Here is a 25012-nt window from a genome sequence, read left to right on the forward strand (position 1 = left end):
TGAGGGTACGTATGATCCAAATCCCTGCTTGAACCCTGCATACAGTTCAGACTGTGGATTATGGTAGTCATACCATATTTAGACTATTTAGTGCATCCACGAATTAACCAGCTAATAGCATATCGCGATACCTGCGCTGCACGGCATTGCTCCGATTTTAGAAAAATCTCCTTAGGCAGAAAGTGCTGGAAAGCAGGGGCTGTTTCACTGGCCCGTTTCTGCCAGCGGCTGCTGGCACGCGGCGTTCAGCTGGCCCAGCTCTGCACAGATGCACACGCTAATCCCGCTGATCACATCTGGAGAGAGAATGGTCATGGCCGGTTCTTGTCAGCATTTCAGCTCAGTCTCTTGGCTTTCTGCTAACTCTTCTTCCTCAGTTTCCACCACGATTATCGACTTTCTCAATAACACCATCTCTGGAAATGGTTTGCACCGGAAGCAAGATAAGCAAACATGAATGCTAGAAGAGCTGAGCCAAGGTTCTGAAAATTCTGGCGCTCACCCCACAGCACCGAGTAGGAAGCCCTTTGCATCCATGGCAAACAAATGTACAGGAAAGGACAAAGTAAATCCTTACACTTTCCCTTGTATTTGAGCTGATCCAGCAGCTCACGTGTTTCTTTACCTCTGCTCTCACTCTATTTTCTGAGCATACTAACAGGGGAGAGATAAATCTCTCTGAAAGCAAAAACTCGTAAAAAAACATAGAAAATAATCATCTTAAGGAAATAAAGCTTTTCTGTGTCTCCCATGTGGTATGTGCTATGGGAGCTTGGACACTCATCTGGAGGGAGAGAGAGAACTTTCAGTCTGAGCTTGATCATCATGAAGAGGCAGTTGGAAAGCTGGATCTGTCTGTGCTTGGGGATGCCAACCAGTCTGCGCAGACCTTTGCCTCTCTGGAATGCTGTTTCTCGTCATCCGCACCGATAACAAACCCCCAGTGTCAGGAAGTAATATTAGCACATCCTCTTTGCAAAGCTATCTGAAAAAACAGGGAGGAATTTGTTTCTGACTGCGGCGGAGTGACAGCAGACCTGCATCAGCTATCTGCACGCCTCTCCAGCTTCCTTCCTTGCTTTTATTCTCAACTCTTTTTATAGCCAATATATTTCCAAACGCTCCACGTGAGATTCTGAGTTGCCACATTTTGCAGGTTTCTGGCCGCTGGCATTACACTAAAGCAGCGTATTTGTGGCAGCCCTTCTCACATGCGGTTTAGCAGAACAACTGGAGCAAGCCAAAGCCTGAGCCGCAAGAGGCAGGTGGCAGAGTACAAGGAGCCAAGTAGCTCGGCTGGCTGGGCTGAAGAGCTGTGGGCTGGCGTGGCATCTCTCACATCTCAGGTGCTCACGTTTCCACCATTTGCTGCAGTTACTGTTTGTTGTTTGCTCATATCAATCCTCTTCCCTGTCAGTAAAATCATAGACATAGGGAAAGAGATGTTGGCACAAAGCAGCATGTTGTGTTTCTTTCCCATGGGAAAGTTCTGTTCAATAAAAGTTGAACATGGCTTTCAAAGCCAACAGATTCATCTTGGTAAACGTGTCTCCTCTACAAGCCAGAATATGTTTTTATGTCCTGAAGAACTAAGGGAAATATTCTGAAACTCTATTCAGGCAGCGCAAAGAGCGAGCCCGTAACTGCCGCTTGCAGCTTGTTTGGAGTATGTGTTTCCACTACTTTGGCTTCCAGTCAGTATAATCATGATTTCAGAAACCATTTCAAGGAAGGGCATGATGACCCTTTGGTTGAGACATTGAGACTGGACCAGTCTGGTTCAGTTCCTGGCTCTTTCAGAAAGCATAGCCATGGGCAAATCATCTCGTCTGTCTGCCTCCCGCATGAGGCAGACGATGTTTCCTCTGTCTGACCCGTCTACTTAAACCATATAGAGCAAATAGGATTTCACATTACAAGGATGAAAAGGGTAGATGTGATCCACATCTGTGCTTGCCAGAATCCTTTTCAAAAGGTCAGATTTTGCCCATTGCAATGGGCATAATAAAAAATAATTCTGTTGGTTTAGTGGAGATACTCCACTTATTCATTGAGCTAAAATAAGTCAGAACGTATAATACTAGATCTACATGTTTCATGTTGTTTCTTTCTCTTTGATGGCGCTGTGTCCATAGCCCAGTAGCATTGCCTATCTATTACTGAAACATGAAACAAAATTGCTCCACTCAAACCAATTGCACCATATTTTGCTCTAAACGATTCACATTTTTAATAGGAAATCTGAAATATAAAACCAACAAGCATTCAAGTGTTTCCATGAATGGTAATCAGGATGTTGGACTTGCTAATAATTTTATGTAGGTGTTCAAGCTATGAAAGAACCCATATGGTCCTTTTCCTTCTGTTAGGAAGTGATATGTCTGTACAATTTCAGCAGTTGTAGGCTGCCCTAAATGTCTCCGAACAGCGTGTGCTGTTCAGCTGGGCCGTGGGGCTCGGAATTACAGCCCAGCCGTTGCTGCCTGTGCTTGCTCTGCATCCTGACCCTCCATATCCTGCAAACTGCCAAAGCTCCACACTCACAAAGGTTGCTACAGAAATTTGCCCAGCTCCGCTTATCAGCCTTGGCCCATCTGGAAAGCGGGAGAACTGGAGCTGCCTGTGTCATCCTGCTCACAGCTCTGCCCCTGCCCCGGAGCCGCACAGCGGGAGAGCCGTTCGGATATCAGAGCGGAGCGTTGCCTGCAGCTCTGTGCCCAGCAGATACAGCCATCTGCAAAGAATTCTCATTTCAAGGCATGCCGGTTCCAATCTATCTGAAAATCACCACTAGTCAGCAGGAATGGATGCAGTCTGCGTTGCTGAACGCTTGAGTGCACTCGTATAATTGCATAATTCAATGTTGTGAACTCCCTCTTCTCAGACAATGTGTTTTAGATATTGACTGCACAGAAGGTCAGCTTGTGCTAGAAAAACAAACAGGCTGCTTTGCTTAGTACAGCAGTATAGGGAGGGCTGGGAATAGGCTCTGACAGGAGACATTTAGCCTTGTTAATTGTTGTTACTGTGATGTGGTCAAAGCATTTCAACCCAGCTTTTAGCAGTCCAGACTTAATGCACGCTCTTTTTCATACGATGATGTGTAAAGGGACTAATCAGGGTTGGCTTCTAATTTCATTAGTCATTACCCAGACAGCAGCAGTGTCACCCGCGGGGGCTGGGTGCGGGAGATGCAGGGTGTGGGAGATGCTGGGTGTGGGAGGTGCAGGGTGTGGGAGGCGCAGGGTGCGGGAGGCGCAGGGTGTGGGAGGCGCAGGGTGCGGGAGGCGCAGGGTGCGGGAGAGGCAGGGTGTGGGAGGCGCTGGGTGTGGGAGGTGCTGGGTGTGGGAGGTGCTGGGTGCGGGAGATGCAGGGTGTGGGAGATGCAGGGTGCAGGAGGCGCTGGGTGCGGGAGATGCAGGGTGTGGGAGGTGCTGGGTGTGGGAGGCGCAGGGTGTGGGAGGCGCAGGGTGCGGGAGGCGCGCTGGGTGTGGGAGGCGCAGGGTGCGGGAGGCGCTGGGTGCGGGAGATGCAGGGTGTGGGAGGCGCGCTGGGTGTGGGAGGTGCTGGGTGCGGGAGGCGCAGGGTGCGGGAGGCGCTGGGTGCGGGAGGCACAGGGTCGGGGTGGCTGTGCCCAGCGCACGGGCGCTTTGGGGACACAGCCCCCTCGGAGGCGGCAGCGCGGCATTGGCGGAGCGCAGCCCCAGCTTGCCTTCTGCGCAGATGTGACATGTAGCTTTGGGCAGATCTACAGGTAATCTCGTGATCTCCTTGTAAACTGGGGCTGATAGAACTTACCTAACCATCTCTTTCACAACTTTTTTGAAAAGGTTGATTATTTAATTAGGAGTAATTTATCATGATGACTCCCATTGAGAGGAGCTTTTCAGAGGCCCTAAACTGGCTGCAGAGCCAAGTGCTGCCCAGAGCTGGCAGCCCCAGGAAGAAGCCGAGGCAAAGCCGCTGTCTCGGAGGCTGTGGCAAGGGAACTGCCACTGCTCCAGCTGGTAGCCTGGGAAATGCTCTGTGTGAGGTGTGAAATGATGGCAGGAATTGCTGAGCCTGGAAATCAGGATAGAGACTGGGCCGGCTCGTCCCCCACGTGTCCGTGGGCACTCCCTCCGGATGATGAGCTGGGCCCATGAGAGCAAAGGCCAGGAATGCAGTGGGAATGGCGGGAGCAGGTCGGAGCTGGGCTGCCCGAATGTGTGGGTGCTCAGAACAGCTCCCTCCTGTCCCCAGGAGCTGCCAAAACTGAGATGAAAAGTGGTGTAGTGTGCTGCAACTCCAACACAAGTTTTGTATGCACATAGAAACAATTGTTTGTAGGTCAGGTCTTCATACCAGTTTTGTGATTTTAAGTCATTTGGCAAAGGGGGAAAAAACACGTGATTCATAGGAATCAGAACATGCTGGATGAATCTTGTATTTCTGGCTAAAACTTTCTCTCCAGTTTGCTGTACTGTTCCATTCTTATAGCTGAAACTGTATCCCTTTTATCTTTGTCAAATCCTATACTGCCTGTTTATTCACTTCAGCACATAGAAGGCAAAGGACTCTCTTCCCGTGTGTCTTGCTGTAAGCTCACAGAACCAGCGTTTTCCAGGGCTGACATGGAGTTTAATCCCTTCTCCTGCTGGCAGGATGCTGGTTCCCGCAGCCTGTGTCACAGACACCTTTAACAGAGAACATTCCCGTTTCGGAGCGCGCCGGTGCCCAGGCGGCTCTGCACGGTGCTGGACGGGCCGAGGGGCTGCAGGGGAGCCAGCTCACTAGTTCCACAACCACTTGTGATTTCTGTACTTCCCTCCACACACAGAACAATCTCATAGAGAACTTTCATATAAAGAGGGGGAGAAACAAAAAGCCACTGTCAAAAAGAGGCAACAAAAGCCTCCAGGAGACTGTCATCTTATCTGCAGTTTGCAAATAACCCCAAATGGCTGCTTATCTGAAGCAACAATGGAGCTCATACTGATTTAAAAGTGAAAAAAAAACCCACCCCTGAAAAGCTTATCAGGTTACTTAGATAAATTTTCTGCAGTGATGTCACAAAGGGAGTAAATGATGAGGGGCCGTAGATCCCCTTCTCGCATCCCTCGCACGGCGCCATAGGGTCTCTGGTATCACAGGCTCTCTGGTATGGGCAGAGCTATGGGCAGAGCTATGGGCAGAGCTGTGGGCAGAGCTATGGGCAGAGGTGTGGGCAGAGCTGTGGGCAGAGCTGTGGGCAGAGCTGTGGGCAGAGCTATGGGCAGAGCTGTGGGCAGAGCTATGGGCAGAGCTATGGGCAGAGCTGTGGGCAGAGCTATGGGCAGAGCTATGGGCAGAGCTGTGGGCAGAGCTATGGGCAGAGCTATGGGCAGAGCTGTGGGCAGAGCTGTGGGCAGAGCTATGGGCAGAGCTATGGGCAGAGCTGTGGACAGAGCTGTGGGCAGAGCTGTGGGCAGAGCTATGGGCAGAGCTGTGGGCAGAGCTGTGGGCAGAGCTATGGGCAGAGGTGTGGGCAGAGCTGTGGGCAGAGCTATGGGCAGAGCTGTGGGCAGAGCTGTGGGCAGAGCTATGGGCAGAGCTGTGGGCAGAGCTATGGGCAGAGCTATGGGCAGAGCTGTGGGCAGAGCTGTGGGCAGAGCTATGGGCAGAGCTGTGGGCAGAGCTGTGGGCAGAGCTGTGGCCCGCGGGGTCGGTGCTCCCCGGCGGGAACTGCAGACAATCACAGGAAATGAAAAAATGTAATCCTGCCGGGAGACAGCTGTTTTCATTAGATTAATTTAACACGCTGGTCTTCCGGCTGTCTGAGGCGGCGACCTTCGAGAAATGAATCGTGCAGCCGGTACGCGCCAGGCTAGAGGGTGAGGGTGGGTGAAATTAGTGCATTCCAGGCGATTTAGATCAATCTGAAGGGAATGGTACCTAAATGGTACCTACCCCTCTACCTACTCGGTGCACTCTACCAATAGCTGAGATGTAGAGATAACTGTCCGGGACGGCCTCTAATCATCTCCACTACACACTAACACTCCCTAACAGTTACTCGCTCTTGTGTCCTGGTGGAATATTTTTTCAGGTGGCTGCTTGACTGGTTTGAGTCTTATCACTGGAGTCCCATGCTATAACATATTCTCTGTTGGATAACTTTGGTTTCAGATCTTTCCCTTCTTTGTTTCCTGTTGTTGAAGTTGTTATTTTTTTAAACATAGCTATTCTGAAATCGTTGCTGATGTCCTGCATAAGCAATATCCTACTTTCCTCAAAGGTACAGTTGCCAGTAGGAGTTGACTTTGATGTTCTTGGCACAGCTTTGCCTTCAGCCCCTGATGTGTAAGTCTCAGCATCTCTGGTCAGGAAAAGGAGCTCCTGGCGGTGGCTGTTGCTTGAGCACAGGTGTTGTGCGAGATCAGAGGAAGAGGATGTTGGACCCCTTGGGCCCAGCTCAGAGCTTTGAAGTCATTTCAGGCTGGTGGCCAGCTCTGAGCTTGCTCACCACTCGGTGGGTTCATCAGAATTCTATTTCTAGCAGACAGATGTGTCGTTCAGCAACCACAACAGACATCTGTCTCGTGGACAGAGCCCTCCATCGCTTTCGGCATCCCTCCTTTCTTGGGGGAGTGAGCAATGTGGGTACCCCGCAGTGTAACACCCTTTCTGTGTGCGCAGGGGGGAATCCTGATGTACAGACCCCTCCTGAAGTGAGCTCTGAACACTTTCCTTGACTGGCTTCCTCTGCTGAGCAAAATGTTCCTGCTGCTGTCAGAAGCGCAGAGACAATTCGAATGGTTCCTGCTGCTAGTGATGATCTCATGGGAGGTAAAAATAAATACGGAAACAAAGAGACCTGAAAATGAGAGGCGTCTGCGTGTGTGTGCTGAGGCAATTTCAGAAAGAGATTGGGCTCCCCATGGAAGTCACGGGCTCAGCATAACTCTGGATTTAGCCTTGTGTACACATTGAGAATTCCCTTCCTGTTTCTTTGAACACAGATAAGATCTAATCTTTTGCCACAACACCGAAAGTTGGCCGCTGTGACCAGAAACACCGCTGAGTCCCAGCAGCAGTGAGGGAAGTAATGGTGCCAGGTTCATAGGGCTGGATTTTCCTGTGTGCTCAGCTGACCTTTTGGCACCTTTTAGCATCCCTCCCATGGGAGCATCCCTGCCGTGACCAGCGTCCCTGCCGTCACCAGCGTCCCTGCCGTGACCAGCGTCCCTGCCGTGACCAGTGTCCCTGCCGTGACCAGTGTCCCTGTCATGACCAGCGTCCCTGTCGTGACCAGCATCCCTGCCGTGACCAGCATCCCTGCCGTCACCAGCGTCCCTGTCGTGACCAGCATCCCTGCCGTGACCAGTGTCCCTGTCGTGACCAGCGTCCCTGCCGTCACCAGCGTCCCTGCTGTGACCAGCGTCCCTGCCGCGACCAGCGTCCCTGCCGCGACCAGCACCGCTCGGCTGACGGCAAGCTGGGGCTGGGAGAGGAGCCCAGCAGCCAACAGGAATTCCATTGCAAACTGAAACTTGAGGGCAGTTCTGCCATCCAAGAACACTGACTCTGCTTAGCCATGAGGAGATTTTGTGCCCTGTAATCCCACATTGATCTGGATTACTTTTTTATTTAAAGAAACTGACCTCCAGCAGCAATGCCAGGTCTCTCTGGCCCAGCGAGTGAGTCCTGAGCCCAAGAAACAAAAGTTCTCTCTAAAAAAAAATACAGCGGTGCCCAATATTTGACCTCAATTAAAAGGTCAAGAAAAACAGGAGAGCGTTACCTTGTGTAGGTGTTAACATTTATTAGTAGATTCGGTATTTTAACAAGCCTTATTAATTCTGTATCTAAATCAATTAATTAAGGGTTACCAAATAAACGGCACATTTGCTAAGAAATAAGGCATTGTTAAAATTCTGGCTTCTCATTTCTAGCATCCAGCCCCATCTCTTTTGTTTTTAAAGAAAGAATTAACCCAAGACACAGGAAATCTGTGTTCACGGCTCTGCTGTGACACAGACCTCGCGTGTCTCTGGGTACGTTCGGCCTCTGTGTCAAACGCGCTGCAGAACGCCTGTGCCTCCCGAGGCGTCAGGACGCAGAGCGAGGTGATGCTCCGGTGCCGCACCCGCGAGGACACGGTGGTCGTACGACGTGCAGGAGTAAAGAAAGGGGAAGAATACCAAAGGCACAGTAAGAGCTCAGGGCCCGTTTGCCCTGACTCACAGTGCGTGTCGTGCAAGACTCCCAAGGTCCCGTTCCTCTGTAAATGCCACTCTCATGCATTTTCCTAAACATTCTCGCATGCCCCTGCTAATTTTAGCCTCTATACTGCACTGAAAAGGTCTCTTGGGCACCCTCAGGTATTTCACGTGACTCTGTAAAGTCAGGCAATGCTCACTTAAGTAAATTCATCTTTATAATAGAAACAAGTCCTAAAAGACCCACTGTTAAACTTGAAGTGTAGGCTTCTTCCTAGAAATAGTCCTTGGATCGCATGTGGGCTAGAGACATGATTTCATACCTGCTATTCCTGGAATTTCTTTCCTGACCATGAGCGCTACCTGGTTATAACCCTTCCCAAATGCACTTCCCGAAGGAGCCTTCTGAAAGATCGGTGATGGGTGTGATGTTGCAAGCCTGAGGTTGCTTTGTCAACAAGGAAGAGGCTCTTTGTCCCCATGTGAGCGTGATATCCGTCAAGCAAAACACAGTGTTATTGATACGGGTATTCCAAGAGGCGCTGCGTTCCCAACATGCCTCTTGCACATTTACCTCCTCACACTGGTGTGCAGCAGCAAGATGCTCAGGCCGCACAAGCAGGAAGATGGTTGCAGAGCTGTAAGTGGGATCAAGTTGCCTGTGTCTGAAATCCAGCTTTCCCGCAGCTGCCGTGCTGGAGAAGGAACTGTTAACTTCATAGCAGTGAAAGACGTTTGCAAGAGAAGGGTTGGGGATGGTGAGCTAAACAGAACAATAAGATTTTATAGTTGCAACAAAACCTCAATTCTTTAACAAAATGTCATCTATGTGTGACAGAGGACAAAGTCGTTATGAAGCTGGAAGCCTATGAAGTGGTGACTGATGGCTTCATTGTGTTTGGGACAATTTCAGAAGGCAGTTCCTCAATCCTTGCTGGAAGAGCCGTTTTTCCACTCTTCCTCAGGCCGGGAGCCAGGCTGGTCTTTCCCAGAAGTGATGAAAATAAGCAGCTTTAGCTGGAACTCTCCCGACACTTTCCAGCAAAAGGACTCTTCCAATCCAGCCCCGCCAAACAAAAGCATGATTGTTTGCAGGCCCATAAAAATACTGTTTGCGGATGTCAAGTGAGCAGCTTTCGAAGAGGAAGCCAGGTTTTGGTAGACGCCGGTCTCTAGTCACCATCGGCGGCCGTCACGCTCTGGTGATTCGTCCACAAAGTCGATGGAGAAAGGCCTAGAAAGCTGTGCGGAACGCGTGATTTCCTTCCTCTCCCAGGGCAGCAGTTCACGTGTGGCCCAATGACCTTTAGTCCTAGAAGGGTGAGAGACTGAAGAGCTGACAGAGGTGTGTATTCAGGGAAAAAGGCATTGAAGTCTTACATGTGTTTGCTTTTCACGCGTAGCTTATTTCCAAACGAAGCAGGGGAAACAAAAGAAGTCAGAGCCTTGACAGAGCTCTTTCACACTGGGTGCTGTTGCTTACAACGTACACGAGCAGCTGGCAACTTGACAAGAAACCAGGACACTAACGGGACAGAAAATCCCACACAGCTCATTTTCTTTCTCTGCAGCTGACAAATCCTGCCTGCAACAGGGTGCAAATGGCTGTCGTGCTGCAGAGCGGAGCTGCTGCAGGAGTCTCTCTCCAAATCCCCCTGCAAACACACCCTGGCTTTATGACCTGCTGAAGAGCTACTTTCTCCACTCTAAGCCGAGTCTCTACCTTTGTGCATAAACACGGGGAGGTCACTGGTGAACCCCAGGGCCTCCCGCAGGAGCCGTCGTGGTGAGCAGGACCTGTGCTGGGGCAGCCAGTGGTGCAGCTGCTGCCCGGTGCCGTCACAACTGCCCGGTGCCGTCACACCTGCCCGGTGCCGTCACACCTGCCCGGTGCCGTCACAACTGCCCGGTGCTGTCACACCTGCCCGGTGCCGTCACACCTGCCCGGTGCTGTCACAACTGCCTGGTCCTGTCACCCCTGCCTGGGCCCATCACCCCTGCCCGGGCTCAGACCACGGCCAAAGCTGCAGCAAAGGAGCCGCAGGGCTCTGTAGCAACGTCCCTACACAATGCTGGATTTGGGGCTGCGTGTCTCTTGTTTGCAAATGATTTCTGCAGTTATAGAGCAGGTGGCACCTTGAGGCTCGACAGCACAGAGTTGCCCATTTCTTGCAGAACTCCGGGCCCGGGGCAGGTACCCGAAGGCAGCAGCTCCCTCGGTTTCGGTGGGGAAGCGGTTTCCGTGTCCCAGCAGGTGAGCAATAGCGCGTGTGACCCAGCAGAGAGCACTGCACACCCGGACAGGGCTCTGCTCTGCCCACCCGTGCGTTCTCACACATCCATCCAACCTTTTTCACTGGGTTTTTTTAAAGGGCTTTCTTCCCCTTCCTTCCCCGTGCCTTCTTTCCTGACGAATACAGCAACAAGTCAAACCAATCGCAGCCTCTCAGGAGAAGCTGAACAGATCCCGGCTCACTGGGATACACACGGGGTCAGGGCACGGCGCTGCAGCCGCACTCAGCTCAGGTGTGAGCATCGGTACAAAATGCTGAGCCTGTCTTTAAAAAGCGTGTGGCCTTAAAAATAACATGAACCAGGTACCTTGTTACATCTTGATTTTGGTACGGAAAAAATTAGAGATCATATTCTCAAAATTTCTGTAGAAATATAACAAAATTCTGCTCCTCTTCCTTTGAGATGAGAATCAGCTCAGATAATTTTGCTCCAGAATTGAGCTTTTAAGAAAAAAACTATACTAAAAAAATCCTCAACGTCACATTTCTTATGAATTGCTAGACAGAACTGATACTGAAAAGAGGAAACACGTCCCATTGCACGAAACATCCTCGCAGCTGAACGTGAGGATCTCTTGAGGGGAACGCGGGGTCTGGCGCTGGGTGAAGAGCTCCACAGGGAAAGGGTCGTTGGAGAAGTTCTGTATCCACACAGGTGGACATCTTGAACTCATTTCTTTTGGAGTCTGTTGCCAAAAGAGCTCATGATCTGGCCTGCGTACCGTTCTGGGGACAGTGGCGGTGTTGTTTCCATCAACCCTCCAGGTCTGATTGTGCCAATTAGCTGCAAAGAGACCCTTCCTGGCCAGGGACAGCGTGTGTTCCGCTGAGCCGGGGCGGGTTGTTTTCCGATATTTAGTGCCTCGAGCCTCTGTCCCCAGAGGGTCACATCGGAAGATGCACACGTGTGCTGGCTGAGCGCCATCCTGGCAGCTCCTCACAAACAGCAGCCCCGTGAGGTCAGTCCCCTTCCAGCCTCGCTGATGTCTCACGAGCCAGTGGGCACAGCAAATAAACCTTGTGGAGCCGCGTGGTGTTTGTCCCTTCCCCGGGGACACCGTGGTGACTCCACGCACAGCATTGGTGCCCATGGCAGCACAAGTGCTGAGCTTTTCCCGGCCCAGGGGGAGCCGTGGGCGCTCAGCTGGGCAGCACCGTGTGGGCCACACGGGGACGGGGTGCGCAGCCCACAGCAACCCACGGCACCGCACGAACACCAACCCGCCCTTTCTTCATGGCAAGTCTGTCTTTGCTGCGGACGTGACTCATCGGGATCTGGTCACGCATTGATCAGGTTACTGTTGTGATGGACTCGCTGTAGCTGGATTTTCACACGGGGTGTGTAAGGGCAGTCAGGAGAACGTCCTCTGGGCAGTACGTCAAACTCACCTACCATAGCGATAGCGCTGAGATCGGAGAGATGGCATCAGCAATTTACAGGCCAGATTTAGCGCCGATTTATAGCAACAACAGAAAAAATGTACCGCCCACCTAATTCTTGTTTGTTCTCATGAGTGTGCTAATTGTAGCTGCCTCACTTGATTAATAGGGTTGCATGAACTGTGGGATGCGTGTGGAGACAATCCCGTGGTGCCTCCCTTTGTGCGGGGGTGGCCGGCTGGCTCGCAGCTGGTGCTGAGCGCTGGCGGGGGGCTGGTTTCTCAGCCGCCCCGTTCCTGGAGGATGCTGAGTTCGGGAACGCCAGCAGCCCGACACAAAGCGGAGCAGCTCTCTGGCTGGGACGGCAGCACGCGGGATCTCGGTCCCGTGACACGCCACATCAGGAGCAAAGTTCTTCCTAAACTAAGTCTTCCCACTACTGTTATCTGCAATGGACCTTGGTGGGGGTTGATTTTTTCTTTCCCCTGATGCAATTAAGATGAAGCAATATTTCTTTTTTAAATCTTTCCTCTGGACGTGTTTCTTCTGCCGTGACCTGGTCAATAATTAATAGCGCCATCAAAACATACCCTGATGGCTCCCGTGCAGGTGCCCAGGGAGATGTGCATTTACTCTGCCAACAGGGTATATATTTTTTCCATATCATTTCAATTTAAGTTTTCCATATTCGTATTTATTCTGGTACAAGGTGCTTTTTTGCATTTGGTGTTATACCGTTTGAAAGCAGATTCGGACAGTCTGCCGCAGAGGTGCTTCTCTTCTGGAGAAACAGAGAGGGAAGCAGCACCAGTAAAATCTTCGAGCTTTAGTTATACTGGTATAGTTAAAAAGGAGACGTTTCCAGGGGTCATTGACCTGGTGAGGTTTCTGGTTTGCCATGTGTACGTAGCACAATGAGATTCCTGTGGCCTGACATTGAAACAGTAACAAAAAAGCCATAAAAAGAAGCAGAAAAAAATGTGCTTGTTCTAGTAGAGCAGTAAATGACACCCTATACATACAATTTCCTTTTATAATTCACCTTTAAAGGATATGTGTCCAGTGTAGCTGCTGAATTAGTATTTAGCCATCTCTCTTCAACTGTGGCATTTATTGACAAAATAAAAAGGAACTCAAAGCTGCTGTTGACTTGCGTGGCTGGTTCACCAATTAACCTTCTCTGATCTGAGGAATAAAAATGCAGTCTTAGTGATGCTTTGAAATCGAGTCATATCCGCCCAAGCAGCTAATCCTGTGCTTTCAGGAGGCAAAGGGTGAATTCAAGGGCCAGACCAGCTGGCGCGTCACAACCCCCACGCTGCAGGGCGTACGAGGTCTGGAAAGATTCAGACGGGAGAAAGCACAGCTCAATGGCAGTTCAGATCGGAAAGGGGTGGGAAGGAAGGAAAAGCTTCCTGCGGCTGTCTTTCCAGCTTCAAATGCTCCTCGGCTCCTGTCTTTGGTTATGGTTCTAACGCGGCTCCGGGAAGGGGCTGGTGTGCAGCTGGCAGAGGGAGCACAGCTGCGCACAGCTGGTCGGGGCTGACGGCCGTGTAACACGTGTGTTCACGGGGCAGCGGACCCGGTTCAGTGGGAGGTTGTCCCGCCGTGCGCGGGGCCGGCGGGGCCGGCTGCAGGCTGCGGGGCCTGTGGAGGCGCAGGGGAGCGCGGGAGCCGCGCTCCGTGTCTGCCATGCAGCCCCGCTCTGCCAGCGCTAAGAGCCCAGATGCGAATATCCTTCTCCTTGATGCAACAAAGAGCTCGGCCATCTGGAGTAAGAGTGAGCGTCAGGATCTTCTGATCTGTTAGAAACAAATCATATCTGCCCCAGAACTTCTGTCTGGAATTCAACTGGTTCTGCAAAGCATAACCTTGCTGATAACTAATATTGTTAGAGTGACTTCAACAAAGTTACTGATTACTTATCTGAAGTTTACACTGGCTGTCTTTTCACTCCAGTACATCCATAACGAAAGCTGTCTGAACCAGCTGATTGCAGCTGGCTTTATGTGCTGTGCGGAGGGTTTGCAAAACAAAACCACCCCGTGCAGCAGCCGGTGTCACACGGAACCGTCCGCCTCCCTCGGGGGTTCTAACCTGAAATAATCCATGGCATAAACAGCTTCTGCCTGACACCTTTACCGCATTTCCCATCTTACATAACCTTTGTCCTTCATGACAATATCGTCATATGTAAGGAGAAGAGGTCATGGGACTTGTCCACCTATTTCTGAACTGTCCCAATGGAAGAGCTCATTCAGTATTAAAAAAATAAATCACATTAAATTCTTTACCCCTCACCGCAGGCCGCTGGTGGATGGAGGTAGCGGGAAGCTACGTAGGGCTCTATTTTCAAATTAAAAGTGCTTAGCTCTCTGGTATTTACACCACGAGGATCCAACCTGATCGTTCTAGGGCCCGTGTGACAGAGACTTTGGCAGTTCAAGCGCAGGCTTTGCCAGGGCAGCACCTGGGGGCTGGGGCCGGGCCGGCTTGTTAGCCCAGATTGCCTTTATTTTCCCTCATCTTCTCCTTGACAGCTGTTGCTTAAAACACCTGGGAGGGAATTTATATAAAGCCCAAGGTCTGTTTTCCTGAGGAAGCTCCTCTGCACCTCTTTGGTTCCTCCCTCCCAGGCTTCTTTGGGGAATCCCCTTTTTGTGCCAGGCCAGTGCTGCTGCTGGGATGCTCCCGCTGCTCCTGCTGCCCGTGCTGGTCCCGGCGCCCCGGCCACCTGCCGCTGCTCCTCTCCTGTAAGTCATCGCTGCCTTGCTTGTGCTTCTGGAAATGTTCTTGTCTAAGTCGAAACAGCAGCTTCAGTCCTCAAAGTTTGTGCTGCTCAGGCGTGCGGGTCTGTCGGAAAGTGCTGTTACGAGCAAATGGAAGGGAGGCTAAATATGCACTGAGTAAAAATAAGTCTTGTGCTATTAGATTCGTGGAAGGGCATCAGACATCACTCTGCAAAAATGGTTATCACCCAAAAGCCCCAGAGTCTTGTGGTGCTACAAGGAGCGCCAGCGGTAGTAACTTGTCTGTCACGGTGCTTCCCAACCAGGTTTAATGTCCTCCCGGTGATTCTCAATTATTTATTTGTGTCTGTCTTCCTTTGCTTGGTTCTTCTGCTTCTGTCAGGAAATTCTGCCAGCTGCCGCGTCATCCCTTTTTCCTGTTCATTGTCTCTGCTGTGTCCCCGTGTTCGCAATAGCGGGAGGAGGCGAGCGGCGTGGCCGCGCGCTGCAGAACCAGCTCTGCCCTGCTGAGTGCGGACACGGCGCACGCTGAGGAACAGGGTGTAAAAGGGCTTGTGGATGTTAATCGCACTCAGCACAGAAGTACTCGTCATGCAGAATATGTTTCTAGATGGCTGTGAACAGATCTAAGCCCAGTTGTGCTCAGCCCAGCAGAACAGCGCAGCAACACCAAGGTGCTGCTCGGTTCGGTTTTTCTTTGTGAGCTGTTTTAACTAGGCCAGATGTGCCCCGTTTCCTGGCAAGCCGGGTTTTACCTCCTGAGCAGGTTCCGTCCCTTGTTCTGTAGTACTCCTTGGAGAGAGCGGAGCCGGTTGATGGTGTTTGGAACCAGTGCTCAGGGAGATCTTCCTGGAAAGGCGTCCTGGGTGTCTGGGCCGCGCTCCCTGGAGGAGATCGCTTGCTGGCTCTTGCCAGTTGTCTCTCTGCTTTTGTTTATGTGTAAATAAAATAAGCTAAACTGTAAATAGACTGAAATACCGCATTACTTCTCTGTCAGTGAAGCTGACATGCAGGTTTTGCCCCTTGACAACGCTGTAGCGATAGACAGGGAGCAGCGGGGCTATTTATAGTTGTTTCAGCCGTACTCTGAGTTCTTTCTGCCTTCTCAGACTTTTTGTAGTTCACCCAAGGACCGAAGGACAGGATCAGAAAACACACCTGCAGTGGGACCACACTGCTGGAGAAAAAGTGCCTTTGCAGCTCCAAGGCATTCTGAGCTCCTAAAATGCTAAAGGCGTGCCTGAGAATGAAATAATCTCTTTCCTTGTATTTATTTTATATAGTGGTGTAGCTGGTGGAAGGTAGGAAGGGATTAAGATGCATTACTTGATCAAACGGGGTTGAGTGGAATGTCCCATTTTTGACAGTTGTGCATCTTCCTTCCCCACTGATTTCAGTCTGGGATTTGCCACGTGGCAAGTTTGTGTCAATGCAGAGGGAGTTTAAAAAGGTTGTAATGCCGTGTGTCATAATCACCAGACACGTTTAACTGCCTGGACATGTCTGGATCGGGCCGTGATGGTTCAGCATCTGGCCTTGGCCCCGCCGCAGTTCTGCTCACCCCGAGCAGCGGCTCCGTGCTGCGCGCCCATCCCGTGCCCGTCGCCCACCGGCACCACGGTTAATCTGTAACCAGCCGCTGGCCCTGGCGGGAAAAGAATGTGGGTCTGCTGTTTGCAAGTTGCAAAATCCCTACCTGCTCCATCCCCCAAATTATGTAACGCTTGGTATGACAAGGGGCTTACAAAACAGTGCTCTGCAGATGGAGCCAAGCGCTGCGGTCAGGGTACGCGCTGCTACCAGCTGTGGCCACCACAACTCCCACCACTCACGTCCGACACTCTGCTCGCGCAGGGAACACTCGCCTCTCCGAGACTTTTGCCCTCTGTCTGCCTAACGGGTCTGAAGATCTTGCTGTAGCTCCCCACAGTCAGTGTCCCCAAGACTCGTGGGCTGTGGCTCCAACAGGACAACGGCACCGAGTCCCGCAGCAGCACAGTCGCACTAGGGCTGCTGCACACACAAAGTGTCGCTGAATCACCAGATGCGGTATCAGGAAGTTTTTATACAAGTTTTTAATAAAAAAATTCAACAAAAAAATATATATAATCAGGCATTTTATGCAATGCATACATTCTTTATATCTGCAGGTACAGATAAATAACAGAAGGCAAAACCAAGTATTTTGCTTATCTTTGGCCATTAACCAATAATCAACCCCAAAGAGATATTATAGGGTTAAAGAATAATAAACTGAGTCTGTAAATTTCTCTCATTACAGACAAAGTATCAGGCAATAATACAGTAGTTAGATTTTTAGAAATGTAAGGAAATAGTTCTTTAACGCTGCCCAATACTGAAATTCACCTGGTTTGCTGCTCTGGAACTCGAGTCTTCCCTTAGCTGACCGTTCTGGTTGCATCAGATCCGCTGCAGCCCTCGCCTTAACCCGCTTCCTACAGCACACGCTGCTCTCAAACACCAAACTGAACCTCTCTGTGGAATAAACTCGCAGGCATTCTCATCTGCGGATCAGTTTCCTGAACCCCAACCAATGTACGTCCATGCAGAGCAGTTCAGCTTCCTTAGGCCAACACTGTTTCTAGCTCAGTGTCCCACAATAACAGCTATCCTTCCACCTTACAGCACAGACGCATCTGACGGCTCTACCAAAGCAATATATACATGATACACATTACAAATCATAAAAGCGGTTTTTAAAGGTACACTGGTAACATGTAGCAGCTTAAGTCTATATATGTACATGTTTTCACAGTTATACTTTAGAAAATTGAGAACACCAGGAATACTTCTACCATGTTTTCTATAAATATTACAAATTTACCTGTCAGGCATTTTGACAAAATAGTATTTAGGTTATCACTTTAAATAGCTCTTGAAAACCTGTAGAGTTTTAAGCTTAAAGGCTGTACAGTTTGAGGGCTCTTGCAAGTGTTCAGCCGGTTTCAGCAGCTGGGCCACTGCCAGTTCTGTTGGGTTGGTTGGTTTTCAGTTCACATCCGGTAACAAAGGAACTCCGCCACTTTGGATGGGATGGGCAAGTTCTTGACTTGGCTGGTGGGCATCACTCTTCGAATTGCCATCCGACACAGGTGTTGGAGGCTGGAAACTTGTCTTGGAGTTGCCCAAAAGAACACACTGCCATCCTGCGTCCTGCATACAGAAAACACAGATCCCCACGAGAATGACCCCACCGGGCTGACGTCAGCTTAGCCCAGGCTCCCCCAGCCGCGGCCGGTGATGGGAACGTGCTCTGAGCCGCCTGCTGCTGGGCTCTGCCCGCTCCGGCTCTGCCCGCTCCGGCTCTGCCCGCTCCGGGCTCTGCCCGCTCCGGCTCTGCCCGCTCCGGGCTCTGCCCTCAGGCTGCAGCAGCACAGGGAGAACTGCTCATTGCGTGTGAACAGGCTGGAGCAGACCTGCCAGCTACGGAGTGAACACCCTGCACACAACTGCCCTCGCTTATCTAATGGTCTCTTTCCAACCCACATGTTAGTGGGTCTGTCTTTTATTTATTCTCAAAGATAAGAAATCAGTTTATCAACTTCTTGATTTTCCTGCTATTCCAGGCATATTTAAACAAATAGTACCCAAAGTAAAACCATCTAATTGCAAATCACAGCTGAAGACTTTTAGAACACTTAGTCACCGTTTTCAACCTTTTGGGTTGCCTTAATATTTTAGGAAAACAAGCCAAAAAGCCGTATACTTGCCCTGCAGCTAGAACACTGCCATCAGTAGAAAAGGTACAGCAGAGCCCGTTGTTCAGAGGTGCAACTTGGACAGGATATTCTTCATCAATTCTCCAGAATCTTACCATTCTGAAAAGGGAAGACCAGCAGAAGTAATTTGTCAGCTGAAATAGAAAAGCTGAGTTGGTATTCAGTCCCCGTCCTGCGGAAGGAGAGGAGCCCCGCCAGCCTGTGCTCGTACTCACTTGTCGTCAGCCAGGCTGGCGATGTGCAGCCCATCGTGACTGAAAGACACGGACCGGACCCAGCGGTCGTTGGCACCTCCAGCGAAGATGGGAGTGGGAGGGGGGAACAGGTGCCTGCAGACAGAGACGCGGTCGCTGCGCGCGCTGGCGGCTGCGGAGCCTTTCCTGCGGCCGCCTCTAGCGCCGCTGAGCGAGAAACGTTCACCGAGCACGCAACGATGCCGTGGGAGCGGCAACTGAACTACAGCAACTTTCTTGTAGTCCTGAACACTTCAGCTTTGTTGGAGATGCTTGCATTAGTGCACATTAAAATAGCAGCGCTTTCAATGCTTTCTCAGAGAGAAAATGATCTCCACCGCTCTCCCGCTTTCCCATTTTGCCTGCTTTACTTACCCAAATTCCATAAGAATAACTCCAATATGTGGATCCCAGACATAGACTCGAGTATCATAAGATGCAGTAGCCAGTAAAGCTCCATCAGGAGAAAACTCACAAGCTACAACATCATTGTGATGTCCTTCAAGTTTCCGAATCATGGAGTATTTATCCATATCCCAAAGAAAAACCTGCAATTAAAGAAGCTAATGTTATAGCTCTGCTCAGGGTGCAATGAAGCACTTACTTTTTCTTTTTAAAGTATAGCTGCTAGTCTTATTTAGGATTATATTAAAATCAGGCATTATGAATTACTACAATTAAGAAATATGCTCAGTGTCGTACTCAGATTAAAATCAATTTAAAAAAAAATAATTGAAGCAGACATGCAAGTTCTAACTCAAGTTTGTTAAATGTTATTAACAAAATAAGCCAAAATATAAGATAAAGGCAACACAATTTAACCATGTAGCTTACTGAAGTTCACATATTACAGAACTATTTTAATAAAATATGCAGAAATAAATAGGGTTAAAGTCTACAGTCGCCTCTTTTCAGTAACTACCAAAATTTGAAGAAATATACAGACAGAGAACGTAAGGTTAACACATTGTTACTCCAGTGGCATCCCTTTGAGTTTAAGATCACTTGTTTACAATTGGCTTGGATCACCAACGTCAGCCTAGGAAGAGAAACAGATACTGCAAGCAAAAGGAATTTTCACAGCCAAAAGTTATGTCTCTGGCAAAACAACAGGGAAGTCTAACCACATTATCAGACACAATTTATGCATTTTAAATCAAGTAAACAGTGAAAAAGACATTAACATTACAATTTACCCAGCTAATTGCATATAGTATTATAAAAATTGCTAAAAGATTATAGTATTCGGGGATTTTACATGCATGTACATTATATATAATCAAAACAAAGACTGTGCAGAATTACTTAATAGGTGCGATCCTTGCACTACAGCATAGTTTTATAGCAAATCTAAGGCTTCAGCATAAGGTATGTCCCTAACAGAGCTCATTGGGGTCCTTGATTTTTTGCCCCGACCCCGTTTTACTGCACAGATTAAATACTGACGTCTTGGATACGTTTATGTGTTTGACCAAGGCAAACACAGCCTCGGTGCCTCACGTATGTCCCAGAGCCGAACCACTTTACAACTGGTTATAAACGTGCTGACCAGTTTCTCTAAGGGGACCCCAACAGTCCATAAAACCAAAGAGTTAAGTTTTAGGAGTCAGTGCATTTCACTGCTGCGAAAATTATTTAAAAAAAAAAAAAGAAAAAGAAAAAAAAAAGACAGAAAGAAAGCCGAAAGTGGACATCAACCAGCACCTGCGTACGTACAGGACACCCTGCAGCCCAATGCAAGGGTACTCGGTCCTACGGCAAAGGTCGGCCCCAGCGCGGTAGCCGGAGATGCCACTCTCTGCCCCGCTAACACCACGGGGGTGCCAGCTTAACCTCAATCACACCAATATTGCTGCCACCACCTGGGACAGGGAAAGCAAGAAGCTTATGGAAAACACACAGCCTCAAGACATCAATGTACACATCTACATCTGCTCTAGTTACAGAAAAGACACAACCCAGACCTCAGCTGTTCTCTATCAGCCTGCACTGCAAATTTCAGGTACAAAATGCATTGGAACAGCCCCGGATCTAAAGCAGTGGCCAGTGATGGATTGTGCTTTTACTCAGCATCACTGGGCCTCACTCATCCACCTCCAGAGCCCAGGGACCGGACTGAATCCCCCTGGTGCTGCCGTGTCAAGAAGAGCAGCTCATGGCATCCGTGCTTTACCTGCACTGCTTTCAGCTCTCTAGCAGGGCATGAGAACACGGATAAAACAAAACCCGCGTGCTGTTCTTCGTCTAGATCTCTTAGACACGAGTGCCATTTGTATTAGAAAACACGCAGAAAGGTTTTCGCTCAGTGGGGGATACCATGACTGGCTCAGACTTTGAAAAGTCCCTTTCAGTGAGCAGGAACTAGAAAGGATAAAATCAATAACAAAATAGTTCTATGCATTAATCCAAGTAACTTCTGACACTGGAAGCTTTAGACTCGTTTGGATTTACACTACGAACACGTGCGGACGTGTGGAACTCTTTCTCAAAGAACACTCACAGTTTCCTCAACTAAAAGCAGTGCAAGTTCCATTCATAAATCAGTGTCTCAATGCACCATCTGCTAGTTTAATTTCATGCACTTTTACGTCATCATCAAACATTAGAAGTTCATTACACCGAGCACAAGCTTAATGTTACTCAGATTTAAAATGATTATGCACACAATCCAGCAGCTGTAATGAACAGGAACTCTGACACATACTGCTTTACTGGCTCCAACGGAACAGAGGACAGAAGAGTCTGGAGAGAATGCGCAACCGTACACCCAGTTCTGATGTCCTCTCAGCACCTTCATCATGTTTCCTAAAAACAAAGGCGTTCCTTTAAGAATTGATGAAATATTACAAGTTCAAATTGAAAAGCTTTTCCAAATTAGTTCTTCCTTTATAAGATGAGATATGATTTTTCGAAACGTCGTGCAGAGTCATTCTCCGCAGAATTAAAAATCCCGTCACGCAGCCATTAAACCATACGTCCCTGTTCAAAAATGTCACTTCATGCGCTCTTTTTAACTTAACCTGATACCAGCTTACACCTTTAGGGTACAAGTAGGTAGTGGATTTCAAGAGAGCATGTAGAGTGACTAACAGAAAGGAGTTATTTTTTTAAGAGATCCTGACCTAAACTACTTTATAGCAATAAAAAAGGAGGGGAAGCGTCTGTCCGTCGTCTGCACTGGAGCAGGTGCGATGCGTACCGTCATCTTTCAGGTCCCACACGCGCAGTGTTTTGTCTCTGGACGCAGACACTAAAATCAAGCTGCCATCTGGGGCAAAGGTTAAATCTCTAACAACTTCGGTATGGTCCATCAGGTTAAGGAGGAGTTTTCCTGTGACACGAAAACACCACAATTTAAAATGAAGGACGGTACTTTTATTCAGATCAAATGCTTTCTGTATCGAGAGGCAGGTTCCTGAAAATCTAGTAAATCTGTACACTAAAACCACATGCCTTAGAAATAAGGCAGGACTTGTCTCTTGACAGACATCTGTGCTGAGCTTAAATTGATATGGTAACGACAAATTATTCACTAGTCACTAGTTGCACTTTTTGAAAGCTGAGTTCCCTCCTGGCCCAGCTGTGCTGCCGGCAACATGGACATCCCCTCACGCCAGAGCAGCCTCTTATCGCTGAACAACTCGTTACTTAAAAAAACCACAAAGGCCCTCAGGAGCACAGTCCTTCCCCATACTCAACAACAGCGAGCAACTTCACGTTTTTGAAGTTCCCTTTGTTTGAAAGTCTATTAGAGCTACGGTCCAGTAGAAGACTGGAGAGTAAACAACCAATACACGCAAAGCCAATCGCACACTTAACCATCTTGCAGCAACAAGGCTTCACCTTCCCCCACTTAAATCTCAAAGCACGACCTGCGTCTGTTCCTTCCTCCAGCAGCATTTGAACGTTTCTAGTTGCAGTTCACGCTCTTTCTTTAGATTATTTCATTTGTATTTGAGGTTCGATTCCCCATCAAAATTCTGTAAGCAATTTATTCAGTGCATGAATGCTGTTCCTGGCGCGTGAAGTGCCAGTGAGGTGCTGGTTCCGCTCCCAGCCCCTACCTGTGTACGCATCCCAGATCTTGATGCGCCCGTTGTTCAGGCCTGTTGCGAGCAGCAGCTGGTCTTGCCCAAATTTGAAGCGGTGCCATTCTATATTGACACAGCGGCTCTGCTTCTCGGGCACCGAGGACCCGAACGCCAGGCTCCACACGATGTCACCACAGTCTATGATATGCTCACAAGGCTTGTTCTTCTGCCCCCCGTCACTGTTCTGCCTTGGAAGTCTTGTACTGACAGAATTTGCAACATTCTTTGTGCCATGCAGCAAGCTGGAAAACAGACAATCCAAAAGAACAGCATAAAGTCTCCTGGAAAACAGACGGAACAACAAGGTCTTTGAGATGTAACGACATCTGTGAGTTGCCCTCACGTACGCTTTGGAGGCCCGTAATTAAGCGTTTTTACTTTCCAATTATAAACCCAGCTTTTTTGTATAACCTTCAAAAATTATTAGCACCTGGGAACCTTCTTATACAACAACACTAATACTTTTGTAGATGTTTTTACCACTGTAGAGAGCTATATATTAACCCACTGAGAAAATGGGAAGGGTGCAGGAGGGGGGCTGTGCTGGGACAGGAAGGGTGCAGGAGGGGGGATGGGAAGGGTGCAGGAGGGGGGCTGTGCTGGGACGGGAAGGGTGCAGGAGGGGGGACGGGAAGGGTGCAGGAGGGGGGATGGGAAGGGTGCAGGAGGGGGGATGGGAAGGGTGCAGGAGGGGGGCTGTGCTGGGACAGGAAGGGTGCAACTGCTGGTGAGCAACTTCACCAAAATGCAACCTGCGTGGGAAACCAAAATGTGTCTCTGGAACTTCACCTGCGTTCTAATGGGAAGGTAAGGAGAGAGGTTCGCCTAAATTCAACCCTAAAAGGTAAAACCAAACCGCTTTCTGACAGGAAATTTACAAGTCCAGATCTGCCCCAGTCTCTAAATTTCCTTTTCATTCTAACTTCCCCGTATTTCAGAGCATCTGAACCAATTATTAAATCACTCCTCCGTACCCTATGGGAGGCTGTAATATTGTTGTTTCTTTCACTGGTCACAGAAGGAATAAAACAACAGCTGCTACTTTGTGAAATTAGATTTTTCCCAAAGACATCAAAGCCTAAAAAGCCAATACATGCATTTTAATCTATTAAAAGTTATCTCCTCTTTTGAAACCCGTAAGTGTTTCAGGTGAATTCAAATGCACGTGGTTTTCTCTTACAAGTTACTGAGGCACTGAGCCCAGGGGACCAGCTTCACTATGCGATGCCCTTGAGACCACGCGAAGTACGATCCATCGGGAGCGAACGCCACAGTCCAGTTCTCGCGTCCACACTTCTTGTCGAAAGGAGCAGTGGGGGCCAGGAGCTCTCCTACGGTGCGGGGCCGCGCTGCGAAGAGAGCAGGGCCAACCCCACGTGAAACACACGGCATGCTTTAACATGTTACCAGGAACCAGGCAAAATGTGAAGTATTTTGCTTTTATTTCGTGACATTTAAAGTAACTGGGGAAGGGGTCTTATTGTCATCATATAACTGACAAAAGACAGCTCAGCTACAAAAGATTTGAGTAAAGAGAAGCAGCTTAGGGTTAAAATGTCCAGTGGCATGTAATATAAGATCTTGATATCAGAAGCAGAACTCAAATAAATTAAAAATGTACTGAAACCAGATATTAAATTATTCTAACTATAGCTCTAGAGACAGCAGTAGAACTGTGCTCCAGCTTGACCTAATAACTTACTGTTTAGCAAATAAGATGTTGTAGGGTTTTTTTTTTTACTGTCAAATAAAAATGTGAGAGCACTTGACACCCAAACGCAGTTTCACAGGATTTTGCCCATTAATGGCAGCAGCAGCAGCCTCAGCCGCGGGGCCTCTCCGGCCGCCGCACCGGGGCGGGGTGACCGGCGGGTCCCCGGCTGCTCCGCGCACGCAGCCCGGCCCGGGGCGGGCACGGGGGGCACCCGCGTCCGGCCCCGCCGCTCCCGCCCCGCCGAACCGAACCGGCCCCGCTCCGGGCCGGCGGAACCGAGCCCCCCCGTCCCCGTCCCGCTCCCCCGCCGCGCCCGCCCCTCACCGATGAGCTTCTCGTTGACAGTCGGGGGAAAGCTGGCCATCGACGGGGCCGCCCTTCGGACCGGTGGGAGCTGACAGGAGCGGAGCGACCGCCGCTGGCCGGAGACGCAGGGACTGGCACAAAATGGCGGCGCGGGGTGTAGCGCGGGCTGAGGGGCGGGCGGGACGCGCCGCCTTCCCTCGCTCCTCCCGCGGCTGGCGGGGCCGCGCTCCGCGGGAGCCCGGCTGCTCCCGGCCCTTCCTCCGGCCCTTCCCCCGGCCGTTCCCTTCCTCCGGCCCGCCCCGCCGCGCTCTCGGCCTTCGTGTG

At 49.8% G+C, this 25012-nt stretch overlaps 2 protein-coding genes across 8 annotated transcripts in view; one reads left to right on the top strand and one right to left on the bottom strand.

Moving 5' to 3' along the window:
• The window catches only part of LOC102086107 (uncharacterized), a 39145-nt gene that overhangs the window by 6302 nt on the left and 7831 nt on the right, over positions 1-25012 (top strand). For 2 of the 6 annotated variants that reach the window (XR_010467310.1, XM_065036628.1), the window contains exon 3: positions 7131-17284. The exons of 3 other annotated variants lie outside the window; for them this stretch is intronic. Coding sequence is in view for 1 of the 3 variants with exons in the window: in XM_065036628.1 (XP_064892700.1) it covers positions 7131-7508 (378 nt within the window). In the remaining 2 variants the exon portion in view is untranslated. Of the gene's footprint in view, positions 1-6980; positions 17285-25012 lie in introns of those variants that run through there. One more of the 6 variants, XR_010467308.1, reaches the window with a different exon arrangement.
• On the bottom strand, positions 16665-24898 carry WSB1 (WD repeat and SOCS box containing 1). Of its 2 annotated transcripts, XM_065036617.1 has the most exons (9): positions 24707-24898; positions 23849-24017; positions 22642-22910; positions 21777-21908; positions 21282-21382; positions 18953-19125; positions 18560-18673; positions 18336-18443; positions 16665-17778 (listed from the first exon to the last, which is right to left on the bottom strand). In XM_065036617.1, exons 1-9 carry the CDS (start codon positions 24744-24746, stop codon positions 17619-17621), a joined length of 1266 nt encoding a protein of 421 aa, XP_064892689.1. In that variant the 5' UTR covers positions 24747-24898; the 3' UTR covers positions 16665-17618. The 2 variants fall into 2 exon arrangements, with proteins under 2 accessions (XP_064892689.1, XP_064892690.1); XM_065036618.1 differs by lacking the exon at positions 21777-21908.

Source organism: Columba livia, chromosome 20 (genome assembly GCF_036013475.1).
Source record: "Columba livia isolate bColLiv1 breed racing homer chromosome 20, bColLiv1.pat.W.v2, whole genome shotgun sequence".
Classification (NCBI taxonomy): domain Eukaryota; kingdom Metazoa; phylum Chordata; class Aves; order Columbiformes; family Columbidae; genus Columba; species Columba livia.

Bases quoted from the DNA above. Each gene is read 5' to 3' on its own strand.
- WSB1 (XM_065036617.1), bottom strand. From the start codon at position 24,746: ATGGCCAGCTTTCCCCCGACTGTCAACGAGAAGCTCATCG. The intron at 21,383-21,776 runs GTACGCATCGCA...CTTTGTTTTTAG, and splicing joins GTGGGACCTGAAAGATGACG to GAAACATGATGAAGGTGCTG. The intron at 19,126-21,281 runs GTATGTGTCAGA...CTTTAATTGCAG, and splicing joins CCGTTGGAGCCAGTAAAGCA to GTTTTTCTTTGGGATATGGA.